The 13,846-nt window shown below is 54.4% G+C and overlaps 1 protein-coding gene across 1 annotated transcript in view; it reads left to right on the top strand.

Annotated features, from left to right (window-relative positions):
* Window positions 1–6,103, top strand: part of ppp2r5b (protein phosphatase 2, regulatory subunit B', beta) — an 85,722-nt gene extending 79,619 nt beyond the window's left edge. The window contains exons 7-10 of the mRNA XM_078532695.1: window positions 942–1,061; window positions 2,627–2,754; window positions 4,978–5,079; window positions 5,309–6,103. Coding sequence (XP_078388821.1) covers window positions 942–1,061; window positions 2,627–2,754; window positions 4,978–5,079; window positions 5,309–5,438 — 480 coding nt within the window. The 3' untranslated portion in view covers window positions 5,439–6,103. The remainder of the gene's footprint in view (window positions 1–941; window positions 1,062–2,626; window positions 2,755–4,977; window positions 5,080–5,308) is intronic.
* The last annotated feature ends 7,743 nt before the right edge of the window (window positions 6,104–13,846 follow it).

Raw genomic sequence — 13,846 nt, 5'->3', positions numbered from 1 at the left:
TTGATAGGGTAAATTCAGAGAAGCTGTTTTCACTAGTCCAGAACAAACTGGGGAGGGGGGAGGGGAGCCTTAAAATGAGGGCCAGGCTGTTCAGTCAATAAGCATTTCTTCACACAGAGGGGAGTGGAAACCTGGAACTCTGCCCCCTCTGTTCCCCCCGCCCCACCATCCCCACCCACCCACCCACAGAAAGCTGTTAAGGTTGAAGCTTTCTTTGAGACCGTTGGATTATAGTTGGGTAAAGGGATGCGGTGTGTAAAAACGGAGCTGACGTTAAAGGTCAGCCATGGTGGAGCAGGCTCGAGGGGCCGAATGGCCTCCTCCTGTTCCTGTGTTTCGACGCCGATGTCAGTCAGCGAGGCTGTGCTTGACGAGCCTTGGGGGATGGTGGGGCTGGGGGGAGGGTTGGAGGAGTGGGATTGTGAAAGGCTGAGCTGTGGTGGGTGTTGGTCATTTCTGCGCTGGTTGGCAGAGCGAGTGTTATATTTCTGAAGGACCTGGGGATGGGGTAGGGGCAGTAAATGTGGCTTTCACAGAATTTCTAAGTCTTTGACGAGGGACCACACAGGAAGCGATTGGAGAGGCTGTAGGGCGAGGGGAGGGGTAGCAAACTGGAGTAAAGATCAAACCACGAGTAGGAGTTGTGGAAGGTTCCTCGGAGTGGCTGGGAGTTGGGTAGTGATGCCCCATGTTCAGTTCTGGGGTCACTTCTGTTCAGAGGGAATGTCAAAGTTTCGGATATCGACCTGGAGAGAGTGGTGTAAAAACGCACAGCTAACGGGACGCTACACCCCGGAATCTCGCTGCTCTCCGATTGTAAATCACCAAGCGGTTCTCGGTTAAACCATTTAACCCACCTCCCTAACCTGCGAACACCTTGGCGCCTCGTTCATTCCGATGATATAACCGGGTGTTAATAGTTTTCCTGATTCCCTCCTGAGGTAATGTTTCTGGGTGAACTTGAAGAGATTTTGGATGTTATCGAACCCTCTCAGTTTGTGAAGATTCAGGAAGCACTGTTCAAGCGGATAGCGAAATGCATCTCCAGCCCCCATTTCCAGGTCGGTGGCTGTGAGTCTGTCTGTCTGTCTGTCTGTCTGTCTGTGTCTGTCTGTCTGTCTGTCTGTGTGTGGCCGTGCGTGTCGGCGTCTGTGTGTAATTTGGGTGTGGGATGGGGTGGTTGGGTTTCACCTCGTCAATTTTAGGACCGTTCCTGGCCCCCTCCCCGTCTGCCTTGCTCTCCCCCCACCGTCTCCCTCCCCCTGTCTCCGGACCCCCCGCGTCTCTGACGTCTTCACCTCCCCCGTCGCCCACCCTGTTGTCCCCTCCAGCACCTCTCCCAGTCTCTCTCTTCCCCTCCCCGAGTCTCTCCACCCCCCGTCTCTCTTCCCCCCCCAATCTCTCGCCCTCTCCCCCCCGTCTCTCCCTCTCTCCCCACCCCCGTCTCTCTCTGTCTCTCCCCATCTCTCTGTCTCTCCCCAGTCTCTCTCTCTCCCCACGTCTCTCTCTCTCCCCCGTCTCTCTCTCCCCACCCCCCCGTCTCTCTCTCCCCGTCTCTCTCTCCCCGTCTCTCTCTCCCCCGTCTCTCTCTCCCCCGTCTCTCTCTCCCCCGTCTCTCTCTCCCCCGTCTCTCTCTCCCCCGTCTCTCTCTCCCCGCCCCCCCGTCTCTCTCTCTCCCCGCCCCCCCGTCTCTCTCTCCCCGCCCCCCCGTCTCTCTCTCTCCCCGCCCCCCCGTCTCTCTCTCCCCGCCCCCCGTCTCTCTCTCCCCGCCCCCCCGTCTCTCTCTCCCCGCCCCCCCGTCTCTCTCTCCCCGCCCCCCCGTCTCTCTCTCTCCCCGCCCCCCCGTCTCTCTCTCCCCGCCCCCCCGTCTCTCTCTCCCCGCCCCCCCGTCTCTCTCTCCCCGCCCCCCCGTCTCTCTCTCCCCGCCCCCCCGTCTCTCTCTCCCCGCCCCCTGTCTCTCCCCGCCCCCCCGTCTCTCTCTCTCTCCCCGCCGCCCCCGTCTCTCTCTCCCCGCCCCCCCGTCTCTCTCTCCCCGCCCCCTGTCTCTCCCCGCCCCCCCGTCTCTCTCTCCCCGCCCCCCCGTCTCTCTCTCCCCGCCCCCCCGTCTCTCTCTCCCCGCCCCCTGTCTCTCCCCGCCCCTCCGTCTCTCTCTCTCTCCCCGCCGCCCCCGTCTCTCTCTCTCCCCGCCCCCCCGTCTCTCTCTCCCCGCCCCCCCGTCTCTCTCTCTCCCCGCCCCCCCGTCTCTCTCTCTCTCCCCGCCCCCCCGTCTCTCTCTCCCCGCCCCCCCGTCTCTCTCTCCCCGCCCCCCCGTCTCTCTCTCTCTCCCCGCCCCCCCGTCTCTCTCTCCCCGCCCCCCCGTCTCTCTCTCCCCGCCCCCCCGTCTCTCTCTCCCTGCACCCCCCCCACACCCCCCGTCTTGCCCCCCCTCTCCTCCCTCTGTGCAGCTGTTCCCTGTGTGTACCAGCTGCCAATCCCTGAGCAGTGATTCCTGCTGCAGAGTGTGTATATGACGGGGGAAGGGTTTAACTATTATCAGGGGGCAGTGATTGGTGAGAGGCTGTGTGAGAGGCTTTGTTAAGTGCTGACCCACGCTGGTGTAGGTGATGGTTTGTGATATTTTGTGCAGGTGGCAGAGCGGGCGTTATATTTCTGGAACAATGAATACATTCTCAGTTTGATTGAAGAAAACTGCCAGGGAATCCTACCCATCATGTTCGGGACTCTGTATCGCGTCTCCAAAGAGCATTGGAATCAGTGAGTATCAACACCAGATCAAACCAGACTCCCCTTTCAAATACCTAAACCCTCCACGGGGAACCCCTTATCGTACTGACCGACTCCTCAGTCCCCCTATAAATGCTAAGGACGCCCCCTGTAAATACTGAAACACTCCCCAAGACCCCCTGTAAATACTGAAACACTCCCCAAGACCCCCTGTAAATACTGACACACTCCCCAAGACCCCCTGAAAATACTGACACACTCCCCGGGGACCCCCTGTAAATACTGACACACTCCCCAAGACCCCCTGTAAATACTGACACACTCCCCGGGGACCCCCTGTAAATACTGACACACTCCCCAAGACCCCCTGTAAATACTGACACACTCCCCAAGACCCCCTGTAAATACTGACACTCCCCGGGGACCCCCTGTAAATACTGACACACTCCCCGGGGACCCCCTGTAAATACTGACACACTCCCCGGGGACCCCCTGTAAATACTGACACACTCCCCGAGGACACCCCCTGTAAATACTGACACACTCCCCGGGGATCCCCCTGTAAATACTGACACACTCCCCGAGGACACCCCCTGTAAATACTGACACGCTCCCCAAGACCCCCTGTAAATACTGACACACTCCCCGAGACCCCCTGTAAATACTGACACACTCCCCAAGACCCCCTGTAAATACTGACACACTCCCCCGAGACCCCCTGTAAATACTGACACACTCCCCAAGACCCCTTGTAAATACTGACACACTCCCCGAGACCCCCTGTAAATACTGACACACTCCCCGAGACCCCCTGTAAATACTGACACTCCCCCGAGACTCCCTGTAAATACTGACACACTCCCCAAGACCCCCTGTAAATACTGACACACTCCCCCGAGACCCCCTGTAAATACTGACACACTCCCAAAGGATCTCCTGTAAATACTGACACACTCCCCAAGACCCCCTGTAAATACTAACACACTCCCCGAGACCCCCTGTAAATACTGACACACTCCCCAAGACCCCCTGTAAATACTGACACACTCCCCGGGGACACCCCCTGTAAATACTGACACACTCCCCGGGGATCCCCCTGTAAATACTGACACGCTCCCCAAGACCCCCTGTAAATACTGACACACTCCCAAAGGATCTCCTGTAAATACTGACACACTCCCCAAGACCCCCTGTAAATACTGACACACTCCCCCGAGACCCCCTGTAAATACTGACACACTCCCCCGAGACCCCCTGTAAATACTGACACACTCCCAAAGGATCTCCTGTAAATACTGACACACTCCCCAAGACCCCCTGTAAATACTGACACACTCCCCCGAGACCCCCTGTAAATACTGACACACTCCCAAAGGATCTCCTGTAAATACTGACACACTCCCCAAGACCCCCTGTAAATACTAACACACTCCCCAAGACCCCCTGTAAATACTGACAAACTCCCCGAGACCCCCTGTAAATACTGACACACTCCCCAAGACCCCCTGTAAATACTGACACACTCCCCCGAGACCCCCTGTAAATACTGACACACTCCCCAAGACCCCTTGTAAATACTGACACACTCCCCGAGACCCCCTGTAAATACTGACACACTCCCTGAGACCCCCTGTAAATACTGACACTCCCCCGAGACCCCCTGTAAATACTGACACACTCCCCAAGACTCCCTGTAAATACTGACACACTCCCCAAGACCTCTTATAAGTACTGACACCCCCAAAGGATTTCCTGTATATACTGACGCACTCCTGGGAGACCCCCTGTAAATAGTGACACACTCTCCGCGACCCCCTGTAAATACTGACACACTCCCCTGAGACCCCCTGTAAATAGTGACACACTCCCCAAGGATCTCCTGTAAATACTGACACAATCCCCAAGACCCCCTGTAAATACTGACACACTCTCCAAGACCCCCTGTAAATACTGAAACACTCCCCAAGACCCCCTGTAAATACTGACGCGCTCCCCAAGACCCCCTGTAAATACTGACGCGCTCCCCAAGACCCCCTGTAAATACTGACGCGCTCCCCAAGACCCCCTGTAAATACTGACACTGTTGTTCAATTCCCTGTGGAGCTCACTATACAGCGTGCACTGTGATATATGCTGTGGTGGGGGAGGTTAAATGCCTCTGGCTGTGATTTTGCAGGGTACATTAGAGAACTGGAGTCCTGACTGTGCTCCCACTCTCTCTCTCTCTCTCTCTCTCTGTCTCTCTCTCTGCAGGACAATTGTCTCCCTGATCTACAACGTGTTGAAGACCTTCATGGAGATGAATAGCACACTCTTCGATGAGCTGACGGCCTCCTACAAAGTGGACAGACAGCGGTAGGAGCTGCTCTGCTAGTGGGTGGGGCACGTGCGGGGTTGGTGGCCAGTCCCTGGGCAGGGCGGGAAGGGGTCAGAGGTCGTCGGCCGGCCATGACGGCTAAATTAGCGGGAACGTCTTGTAAGACAGGCCCTGTCACCTCTTGACGACTCACCCACGTTGCTCTGGACGGTGGTGGCAAGCTTCTGGGAGACTAACCTTTGGCTGTTTCTCTCTCTCCCTGCGCAGGGAGATCAAGAAGGAGCGGGAACGTGAGGAGCTGTGGAGAAAATTAGACGATCTTCAGCTGAGGAAGATGAAGAGTTTGGAAGACCTGGATGATTTATCCAACGGTCAGAATCTCAGCTGCCCTGACTAGCTGCCAAGTGCCAAATAGAGATCATCGGCATAGCCCCCTGCCCCCCCACACCCCCCCCCAACCCCCCACCTCCCCAACCCCAGCACCCCTCCCGGCAAAAAAAATACCCACCCACCCACCCACCTCACACTCCTCATGGATGGCAGTGAAAATCGAGCTGTCTCATGACAGCGGCTGATGAATGACAGACTTTGCTGCCGTCTGTCTGTACAATCTTCTTTAGATGTCTAGATGACACTCTTCTCCCCCCACCCCTCCCTCCACCCCCCACCCCGAGGGGATGTAAGCAAAGTTGCCGGGGAGGAAAGAAAAATGTATTTTAAAACTTCCTTTAAAAAAGAAAAACAGTAATTTGAAACATTTATCTAGTTCAATGTTCTTTGCAGAATGTTAACCTGTGCCTCGACCTTCAGCTTCCCCTCCTCCGCCCAGCCCCCTGACCTCCCCACCCCGCCTCCCCCCCCATTGATAGAACGGTGCTTGTTGGGGTCGAGCAAAGTTGTGGGTTGTGTGACCCCCCCCCACCCCCCCCGGTTAGCGTAGTCCGAGTCTCCTTGCTCTCCCATGGGCGCTCGCTCGTTTGCGCGCACTCTTGTATCTGTGCCGTTGTGGACACCTCGCACGTACAGAACGGGAAGGGGGTCTCTCCCTCCCCCACCCCCCTCCCACCCCTACTTAGGGGGAAGCGGCCCGAGCTTCAGGTTCCTCTCAGCGTTGGAGTTTACCTGGGTCTGGAGGGGAGGGCGAGGGCGAGGACGAGGGGCAGACAGAATTCCCGAACCACAATCTCCCCCCCACCCCCCACCGGGGCAAGCAAGGGGCAAATGCAGACCGTGTGTGACCACCCCCCACCCAAACACTGGAGCTTCCTGGTGAGGATCTCGATCTGGGAGCCCTGTGTCCGGACGTCCCCTCCTCCCTCAACTCTTCCAGCGATGATTTCACTCAGATCCCGGACTAAGACGGGTCCGTGTTGCAGCCCCCTCCTCACTCGCTTCCTGCCACATTCCAGAAGATTGAGCATCGTCTAATTAACGGGCTGGCGAGGTCGGTAACTCCGCTTCTGTCTCTCTCTCTCTCTCTCCCTGTGACCCCCCCCGAAGGGGCAGTTCCAGTCTCGAGAAGCCCCGACGGGATTCGGTGAGGGCTGAGCGTCCGAGGTCACACCTCCTCCTCCCTCGGTCCCTGACCTCCTCTTTCCCCAAGGGCCCCTGTCTGGATTTGAGGTGGCGGGAGAGGGTGGGTGGGGTGGGGGGGTTGGTTTGAGCATGGGGAAGGGGGCACGGCATGGCGGACTGCTCGCCTGCGCGCGTGACCCCCTGACCTTGCCCAGCAGGGGTCAAGGGGCACAGCACCATGAGGTTCCCTCCAGCCCAGTGGGTCGGAGGCCATGACCTGCAGAGCCATTGGTCAGTGTCCAGTGGATGCTCCAGGGATTAGGAGGTGGGCGGGGGGTGGGGTTTGTGGTTTGGGAGGTGGTGTGGGGTGGGGGGGTCGAAGGGCAGGGGGAGGGGGTGGCTGTGTGGTTGGGGGGAGAGATGGAGCTGTCCCTTGTGCTGAAATCTGAACTTTCCGTGTCTGCTGTTAAGGTGGAGTTTGCCGTGTGGGTCACGGGCTGGGTGAAACTCCAGAAACCTAACCGCTCAATCACCCCGAGTCGCAGCATCGCCACAGCGTCGCCCCCCACGCCAGCGAGTGGGGGCTCGGGCTAAATCCAAAAGCAAGACCCCCCCTTCCCCACCCCGGAGATATCGACGATGGGAGAGACACGCTAACCTATCCCCCCGCTGGTCTCCTGCCTCCGTCACCCAGCCCTCCCCTCCCAGAGCGGCCTGTACGTACCTTTCCAGTCCCCACACCATGTGACTGAGGCTCGGGCGTGGAAGGGGGGAGAGAGAGAGAGAGGGGGTGCGGGGGAAGGGGGAAGACAATGAGGGGCAGTTCGGGAGGACGTGAGGCACCCCCGGTGGCTGGTGACCCACCGACTCCCTGAGTGGGCACGCGTGCTGATGGACCAGCTAACCCCACTTGGATGACAGACAACCTCTCACCCCCGCCCCCTACCCCTCCACCCACCCTCCCACTTGTGACACCCCCCCAGGACACTAATGACTGTTAACCTTATCTCTATACTTATGGGTGGAGGAGAGAAACCAGTAAATTATAGACCCTCCCCAACTCCCCCGCCCCCTCAGCTGCAGTCCCCTTATTCCTGGTCAACCAGTGCGTTGTGTAGCTATGTCTAAGTAGGTTAACTTAAGAGTCACAATACACTACTGATGAGCTGCTGTGTCCCGGCTCTCGCATTGTCGGGACCTGCCCACTTGTAGCGAGGAACGCAGGGCAAGAGCTGTGCTGAACTCACTCTGTTCTATTTGTCTCACTCCTCCTGAGTGCAATAAAAATACAAAATGACAAACCTCCCCCTGTCTGTCTCTCTCTCTCTCTCCTTCCGTGCACACCTCAATCGTACTAACGCAGCCTACGCAATCAGCAAACACAGCAGCCGGTCACTGCATGGCAAGATCCCACAAACAGTCATAATGTAACTGATCAGTGGATCTGTCTTCAGCGATGTCGGTTCGGGGATAGATATTGGCCCCAGGACACCTGGGAGAACTCTCCCCCCCCCACACCTCTCTCCACCCTGCTCTTCTTCCAATAGCAGCCGTGGGATCTTTAACATCCACCTGACAGGCAGGTGCAGGTTTGATTTAACGTTTCCTCCAAAATGCAGCACCTCTGACGGTGCAACACTCCCTCTGCCTGCCCCTCCAGGGCAGCACTCCCTCACTACAACTCTCCTGACAGTGCAGCACTCCCTCACTACAACTCTCCTGACAGTGCAGCACTCCCTCAGTACTGACCCTCCGACAGTGCAGCACTCCCTCAGTACTGACCCTCCGACAGTGCAGCACTCCCTCAGTACTGACTCTCTGACAGTGCGGCGCTCCCTCAGTACTGACCCTCCGACAGTGCAGCACTCCCTCAGTACTGACTCTCTGACAGTGCGGCGCTCCCTCAGTACTGACCCTCCGACAGTGCAGCACTCCCTCAGTACTGACCCTCCGACAGTGCAGCGCTCCCTCAGTACTGACCCTCCGACAGTGCTGCACTCCCTCAGTACTGACCCTCCGACAGTGCAGCACTCCCTCAGTACTGACCCTCCGACAGTGCAGCACTCCCTCAGTACTGACCCTCCGACAGTGCAGCACTCCCTCAGTACTGACCCTCCACCAGTGCAGCGCTTCCTCAGTACTGACCCTCTGACAGTGCAGCACTCCCTCAGTACTGACCCTCTGACAGTGCAGCACTCCCTCAATACTGACCCTCCGACAGTGCGGCACTCCCTCAGTACTGACCCTCCGACAGTGCAGGGCTCCCTCAGTACTGGCCCTCCGACAGTGCAGCACTCCCTCAGTACCGACCCTCCGACAGTGCAGCACTCCCTCAGTACTGACCCTCCCACTGTGCAGGGCTCCCTCAGTACTGGCCCTCCGACAGTGCAGCACTCCCTCAGTACTGACCCTCCGACAGTGCAGCACTCCCTCAGTACTGACCCTCTGACAGTGCAGCACTCCCTCAGTACTGACCCTCTGACAGTGCAGCACTCCCTCCGTGCTGACCCTCTGACAGTGCAGCACTCCATTCGTGCTGACCCTCTGACAGTGCAGCACTCCCTCCGTACTGACCCTCTGACAGTGCAGCACTCCCTCCGTACTCACCCTCTGACAGTGCAGCACTCCCTCCGTACTCACCCTCTGACAGTGCAGCACTCCCTCCGTACTCACCCTCTGACAGTGCAGCACTCCCTCCGTACTGACCCTCTGACAGTGCAGCACTCCCTCCGTACTGACCCTCTGACAGTGCAGCACTCCCTCCGTACTGACCCTCTGACAGTGCAGCACTCCCTCCGTACTGACCCTCTGACAGTGCAGCACTCCCTCAGTACTGACCCTCTGACAGCGCAGCACACCCTCAGTACTGACCCTCCGACAGTGCAGCACTCCCTCCGTACTGACCCTCTGACAGCGCAGCACTCCTTCAGTACTGACCCTCTGACAGTGCAGCACTCCCTCAGTACTGACCCTCCGACAGTGCAACACTCCCTCCGTACTGGATAATAGGTTCACATCTCTGGTATAAGGGGTAGAGATCACGGCAAGTTAGAGATAACGACTGAATCTCTGTCTGAGTCTTAAGCACCAACTCCCAATGGGGCACATCACCGACGAAAGTATTCATCTCGGGTATTTTAACCACAGCAAGGACTCCATCCGTCAACGAACTCAACTGGGAATTGCTTTACCTGAAGAACAGATCAGGAATTGATCTTTCTGTTGGTCTGCATGTCCTGATTTAATTTCTATATTTGGTTTTTGATGTAAATCTTGTCAAGCATACCCTAAAAACAAACATAAACTAAATCTCATCTGTTCAGAGAGCAGCTCTTAGTGTGCTCGGTGCTGACTGATGTTGAGTTCAACGTGATTTAATTTATCATCCATTTTACTCCCTGCGTGTATTAGCATTAGGGGAATCACTTGTGGAAGCTGCCTGCTCCCCTTATCTCCCCCTCCTCTCCTGTCTTTTTGACTTGCCTGGAGACTTCTCTGCTTTAAGTTCATGATGTAGGAGAATCTATTTCAACAGCAGTAAAACATCCCCAAGTCACTTCACAGCAAAGTTACCAGTCAAAATGTGACACCTTGCAATACACGGGACTCTAGGAAAGAGTGATCATAATATGGTAGCATTTTATATTGAGTTCGGGAGTGATTTAGTTAAGTCCAAAACTAGAGTCTTAAATCAGAGCAAAGGATGAAAAGAAGTAGATTTTGAGCAATGTCTTGAAGTGAGACGGGGAGATCACAGCATCATTCCGGCACAGAAGGAGGCCCATCGAGTCCATGCCGGCTCTCTACACCAATCCAGTCAGTCCTATTCCACTCTTCCCGCACCCCCCCTCTCCAGCTCTATCCCCGTATCCCTGCAAGTTTATTTCCCTTGGCTGCACATTCAGTTTCCTTTCTTTGAAATCGTTGATCAACTCTGCATCTAATGGAGGAATTCCAGAACTTAGAACCATGACAGCTGAATGCATGGCAACTGCTGGGAATGGGTTACGCACAGGAGTGAGAGGAGCAAAAAGGTCTCAGAGGGTCGTTGGGCTGGAAGAGATTGCGGAGATAGGCAGGTCATGAGGCCAACGTAATAGTGTGGAGGACGATTTCGTGAAAAATATACCTAATAGTTTTCTAGATTAGGACATTGAGGAACCAGCTAAGGAGAAGGCATTTTAGCTGTTGTGTTGCGGAATCAGAAAGAGTTAGTTAATAACCTTGCAATACTCGGGCCTCTAGGAAAGAGTGATCATAATATGGTAGCATTTTATATTGAGTTTAGGAGTGATTTAGTTAAGTCCAAAACTAGGGTCTTAAATCGGAACAAAGCAAAGCACATAGGTATGAGAGGTGAGATGGTTGAGGTAGACCAGGAAATTGCATGTTTTCCATTGCTTACCTACTACCATATCTTTTAATCTAAAGAATTCATTCTGCAGGGATGTAAAAAGGCCGAGATTAGTGAAAATAGATGTGGACCCATCAGAGGCAGAGACAAGGGAAATTATAATGGGGAATAAGGAAATGACAGAGATATGAAACAAATACTTTGCAACAGTGGCGGACCAAGGGTCTAGCGGGAATGAGGAGCTTAGTAAAGGAATAGTACTAGAGATTTTTTTTAAAAATTCGTTGGAGGGATGTGGGCTTCACTGGCTGGGCCAGCATTTATTACCCATCCCTAACCACCCTTGAGAAAGTGGTAGTGAGCTGCCATCTTGAACCGCTGCAGTCCCTGTGGTGTAGGTACAACCACAGTGCTGTTTGGGAGGGAGTTCCAGGATTTTGACCCAGCGACAGTGAAGGAACAGCTGATGTATTTGCAAGTCAGGGTGGTGAGTGACTTGGAGGGGAACTTCTAGGCGGTGGAGTTCCCATCTATCTGCTGCCCTTGTCCTTCTAGGTGGTAGCGATCATGGGTTTGGAAGGTGTTGTCTAAGGAGCCTTGGTGAGTTGCTGCAGTGCATCTTGTAGATGGTACACACACTGCTGCTACTGTGCGGGGGTGGTGGAGGGAATGAGTGTTTGTGGACGTGGTGCCAATCAAGCGGGGCTGCTTTGTCCTGGATGGTGTCGAGCTTCTTGAGTGTTGTGGGAGCTGCACTCATCCAGGCAAGTGGGGAGTATCCCATCACACTCCCGACTTGTGCCTTGTAGATGGTGGACAGGCTTTGGGGAGTCAGGAGGTGAGTTACTCATCGGAAGATTCCTAGCCTCTGACCTGCTCTTGTGGCCACAGTATTTATATGGCTGGTCCAGCTCAGTTTCTGGTCAATGGTAACCCCCTCCGCCCCAGGATGTTGATGTGGGGGATTCAGCAATGGTAATGGAATTGAATGTCGATGGTTAGATTTTCTCTCGTTGCAACTTAAAAGGTCAACAAATCGGCTGGACTGATGGCCCTGCGTCCTAGGATTTAAAAACAGGCGGCAGCAGTGATAAAGGATGCAATGCTTTTGCTTCCTTGGATTGTAAAATACCCCAGATTCTAGCACAGTCCCCCATGGATTGAAAGGCAGCAAATGTAATCCTGCCATTCGAGAAGGGAGGAAGAGAGAATAGTGAAGTATACCCCAATTCGGCTGAACATAAATAGCAGGGAAATTGCTGGAATCCTCAATAACCCCCATATTGGCCAACCGAGATTTATGGAAGGGAAATCGCACTTGACAAATTTATCAGAGTTTTTTTGACGTTTTAGCGAGCAGGATGGATAAAGGGGGTCCGGTGAATACAGTGTATTTACAATTCCAAAAGACATTCAATAAGGTTCCACTTAACGGGTTGTTAACCAAAATTCGAGCTGACTGCTGGGGGTGTGATGTGGTATGAACATGGATTGAGGACTGATTAATGGGCAGAAAACAGAGTAGGAATCACTCTTTCGTTTTTGAGTCGGGGCTGTTGGGGGCACCGCAAGGGTCAGTGCTCAGGCCTCAGCTATTGAGAAGAGGGGACCGAGCGTCATGTGCCCAAGTTTTTGCCGACAATGCAACGTTAGCAGGGAACGAAAACTGAGGAGGAAGCAAAGAGGCCACAAACAGGCCGGGTGAGTGAGCAAGGAGGTGGCATACGGTGTATATAATGCGGCAAAGTATGAAACAGGGAAGCAGAATATTTTTGAAATGGTAACCGAGAAATATTGATGTTCAGAGGGACCTGGGTGTCCTTGTGTATGAATCACAGCAAGTTAATGTGCAGGTTCAGAGAGCAATTAGATGGTAAATGGCTCGTTAGACTTTATTACAAAGGGATTGGGCCAAGCTGTCTTGCTAATATTATATAAGGCCTTTGCGAATACTGGAGCACTGTATTCAGTTTGGTCTCCTTGCCTGAGGAATTGTGCAATTAAGTCTATATTGCCTCTCCCTATCCCTTCCACCAAAATGCATCATCTCACGGACTCCTGTATGGAATTCCATCTGCCACTTGTCTACCTGTTCTGCTCGCCTTTTGCAGTCGATTGGTGAAGTTCTCGCTGTTTGATACACCTCGAGGTTGGTTACCATTGGCAAATGTTGAACTTTCACTCTATTGCAATAACCGAGTGCTTATACACATGTACCAAAAAGGCAGAGCTCCTAGCACTGACCCTTTGGGTACAGTACTGTCTACCATCCTCCAACCTAAAAAAATAACCATTTACTATGACTGGTGGCCAACAACTTGGTCAAAGGGGTGGATTTTAAGGCGTGTGTTAAAGGAGGGGAGAGAGAGAGAGAGACGAGGGGGTTTAGGGAGGGAATTCCTGAGCTTTGGCCCCCAGGCAGCTGAAGGCACGGCCGCCAATGGTCAAGCGATGGGAATTGGGGGACGCCTAAGGGGCCTGAATTCAAGGGGTGCAGAGATCTCGGAGGGTTGTAGGGCTGGAGGAGGTTACAGAGATGGGGAGGGGGCAAGAGCGTGGAGGGATTTAAAATTAAATATGAGAATTTTAAATCAGGCCCAGTAACCAACCCTACCTGTATAAAAGAGCAACGTGTGATATTTTAGGCTGTGCTAAAGTCACTAAATAAATGCAAGTTCTTGTTGCATTTAATGCCCCATGTCCACCATCCCCCACCGCCTCCAGCATCCCCCATGACCCCTGGAATCCAGAGACCCCCACCCCCCCCTTTGCTTTTGAACAGCTGAAGACGACTCTCACTGGTGTGATTGACAGCTATCCATCATTTTACCCATCGGCGTCTCCCCAGTATAGGATTGTCTTATGCCCATTGCCCTGCGAACTGTGGTCTCAAGGACCTGAAATGGAAATATTGCAAACTATGTGCGTCCACTGGA

This window comes from Cetorhinus maximus, chromosome 31, assembly GCF_964194155.1.
Source record: "Cetorhinus maximus chromosome 31, sCetMax3.hap1.1, whole genome shotgun sequence".
Lineage (NCBI taxonomy): Eukaryota > Metazoa > Chordata > Chondrichthyes > Lamniformes > Cetorhinidae > Cetorhinus > Cetorhinus maximus.
This window is presented reverse-complemented; position numbering and strand designations above follow the sequence as displayed.